The sequence below is a fragment of the Malurus melanocephalus genome, unplaced genomic scaffold (genome assembly GCF_030028575.1).
Source record: "Malurus melanocephalus ecotype Western Australia unplaced genomic scaffold, MMel_1.1 scaffold_1794, whole genome shotgun sequence".
NCBI lineage: Eukaryota > Metazoa > Chordata > Aves > Passeriformes > Maluridae > Malurus > Malurus melanocephalus.
Window position 1 is genome coordinate 6,392 of NW_026625026.1, and position 2,192 is coordinate 8,583.

At 59.8% G+C, this 2,192-nt stretch overlaps 1 protein-coding gene across 1 annotated transcript in view; it reads right to left on the reverse strand.

Annotated features, from left to right (window-relative positions):
• Nucleotides 1-74: 74 nt before the first annotated feature.
• The window catches only part of LOC130587344 (H-2 class I histocompatibility antigen, Q9 alpha chain-like), a 4,378-nt gene continuing 2,260 nt past the window's right edge, over nt 75-2,192 (reverse strand). The window contains exons 2-3 of the mRNA XM_057388324.1: nt 1,079-1,342; nt 75-427 (exon numbers count right to left, since the gene is read on the reverse strand). Of these exons, the coding sequence (XP_057244307.1) occupies nt 90-427; nt 1,079-1,342 (602 nt within the window). The 3' untranslated portion in view covers nt 75-89. The remainder of the gene's footprint in view (nt 428-1,078; nt 1,343-2,192) is intronic.

Here is a 2,192-nt window from a genome sequence, read left to right on the forward strand (position 1 = left end):
CATGGGAATGGGATGGGGGTGAGATCTGCCCATGGAATTCCATGGGAATGGGATTGGGGTGAGATCTGCCCATGGAATTCCCACAGGAATTACTGTGTTCCCAAGTCCTCCATTCCCAAATCCCCAATTCCCACAGGGATTCTGCCCCCACCTTTGCGCTCCAGCTCCTCCTGCCCATATCTGACGTATTTCTGGAGATCTTCTCTGCAGGTGTGCTCCACGTAATCCATCCAATGCTCTACATAGTTATTGACACCATTCCAGAGCCTCGTGGTGACCTGGGCAGCGCTGTCGGCCGCCACGAAGCTCCTGGATCCCGGATCGAAGGAGATGAAATCCCACCCGTCGTAGCCATCCCGATAGGATCCACGGACACTCCCGTCAGACAGGAGGTCACAGCCATCAACCCAGTGCACTGTGTGGAGACCTGGGGGAGATTGGACCCACAGAGAGCCATGGAATTGTGTCCCAGACCCACAGAGCCCCATTCCAGTCCTACGGAGCCCCAGAGTCTGATGGAGACCCACAGAGCCTCATCCCAGCCCCTTGGATCCTCATGGATCCACATCCCAAACCCATGGATCACAAGATATCCCACATCAGCCTAATGGATTCCAATTTCAGCCCCTGGGAGCCCAGTTAATCCACATCTGAACCCCATAGATCTCATCTCAGCCCCATGGATCCCCATTCCAGCCCCACAGATTTCCATCGTAACCCCATGGATCCCCACTGCAGCTGCACAGATCCATTGCAGCCCCACAGATCCCATCCCAGCCCCACAGATCGCATCCCAGCCCCATAGATCCCATCCCTGCCCCACAGATCCCCATCCTTAACCCTATGGATCCCCACTGCAGCCCCACAGATCCCATCTCAACCCCATAGATCCCACCCCAGCCCCAGTTCCCATTCAAGCCCCACAGATCCCATTCCAGCCCCATGGAACTCTCCAACCCCACAGATCCCCATCCCAGTCCCATAGTTCCCATTCCAGTTCCACAGATCATCATTCCAGACCCACAGATCCCATCCCAGCCTCACAGATTCCAACCCACCGCCAGCTCCCCCCACTCACCCCTGCTCTGATTGTACTGGCCCCGCAGCGTCTCCAGATCAGCAGCAGTCACATGCTGGTGACTCTTGGAGATCTCAGTCTCCCTATCCCAATATCCCGGCTCGGGTCCGTCCTTCATCCATGGTGTCTGCGGCTCCATCCGGCCCCGCTCGCTGTCGTAGCGCACGAAGGGGATCCCATCCAGGTACCCAATGACCATGAACTGGGGGAGCTCCGGGCCAGGCTCTGACACCGCCACGTGCTGATAACGCAGGGAGTGGAGAACTGGGGGGACACGGAGATTTGGGGGGTCTGGGGGATCATGGATCAATGAAAGGGGGAATGGGAGAGCTGGGAAGGGATTTGGGGATGCGAGGGCCAAGGAGAGGGGGGTACAGGAGAGGGATGGTGGGTGGGACCAAAGGGTCCCTGTGCCAAGGAAAGGGGGTCCGGGGGTCCCCAGTGTCAAGGAAAGAGGGGTCACAGGGTGGGGAGAGCTGGGATACCTGGGAAACAGGGTCCTGGATGTGCTTGATGCAAAGAGGGGGCTGGGGGCTGGGAAAAGCAGGAATGGGGGTCCAGAGCGTCTCAGGGTCAAGGAAAAAGAGGGACTGGGGAAAGCGGGATGGCTGGGAAAGGGGGTGCAGGGGGGATTGGGGCAGGATAAGGGAGAGCAAGGGGGGGTCCCAGTGCCTCGGAATGGAAGTTCAGGGGGGGACATTCCTGGGAATTCCCCTGGATCTCCCCTGGAACCCCATTTGACCACCCCAGGGACCCTTCTGGACCCCCCGGGAACCCACACAGGAAGCACAGGGTGTGAGGAATTGGGGGGACCCAGAGATTGGAGGGGTCTGGAGGTGTCTGAGGGTCAGGAAGCAGAGCTGGGAGAGCCGGGATGGGTCCAAGGTTGGAACTGGGAGAGGGGGCATGGGGGATCCAGGGGATCCCTGTCCCCCAGGAAAGCGGAATCCAGGGGTCCCCGGTGCTGAGGGAAATGGGGTCTGGGTGCTGGGAGAGGCAGGAGTGGGGGTGCAGGGGGTCCCGGGGTCACAGCAAAGGCGGGGTCTGTGGGCTGGGAGGGGCGGGCGGATCCCTGGGGTGCAGTTTGGGAGATGGGAAAGCAGAAGTGACTGAG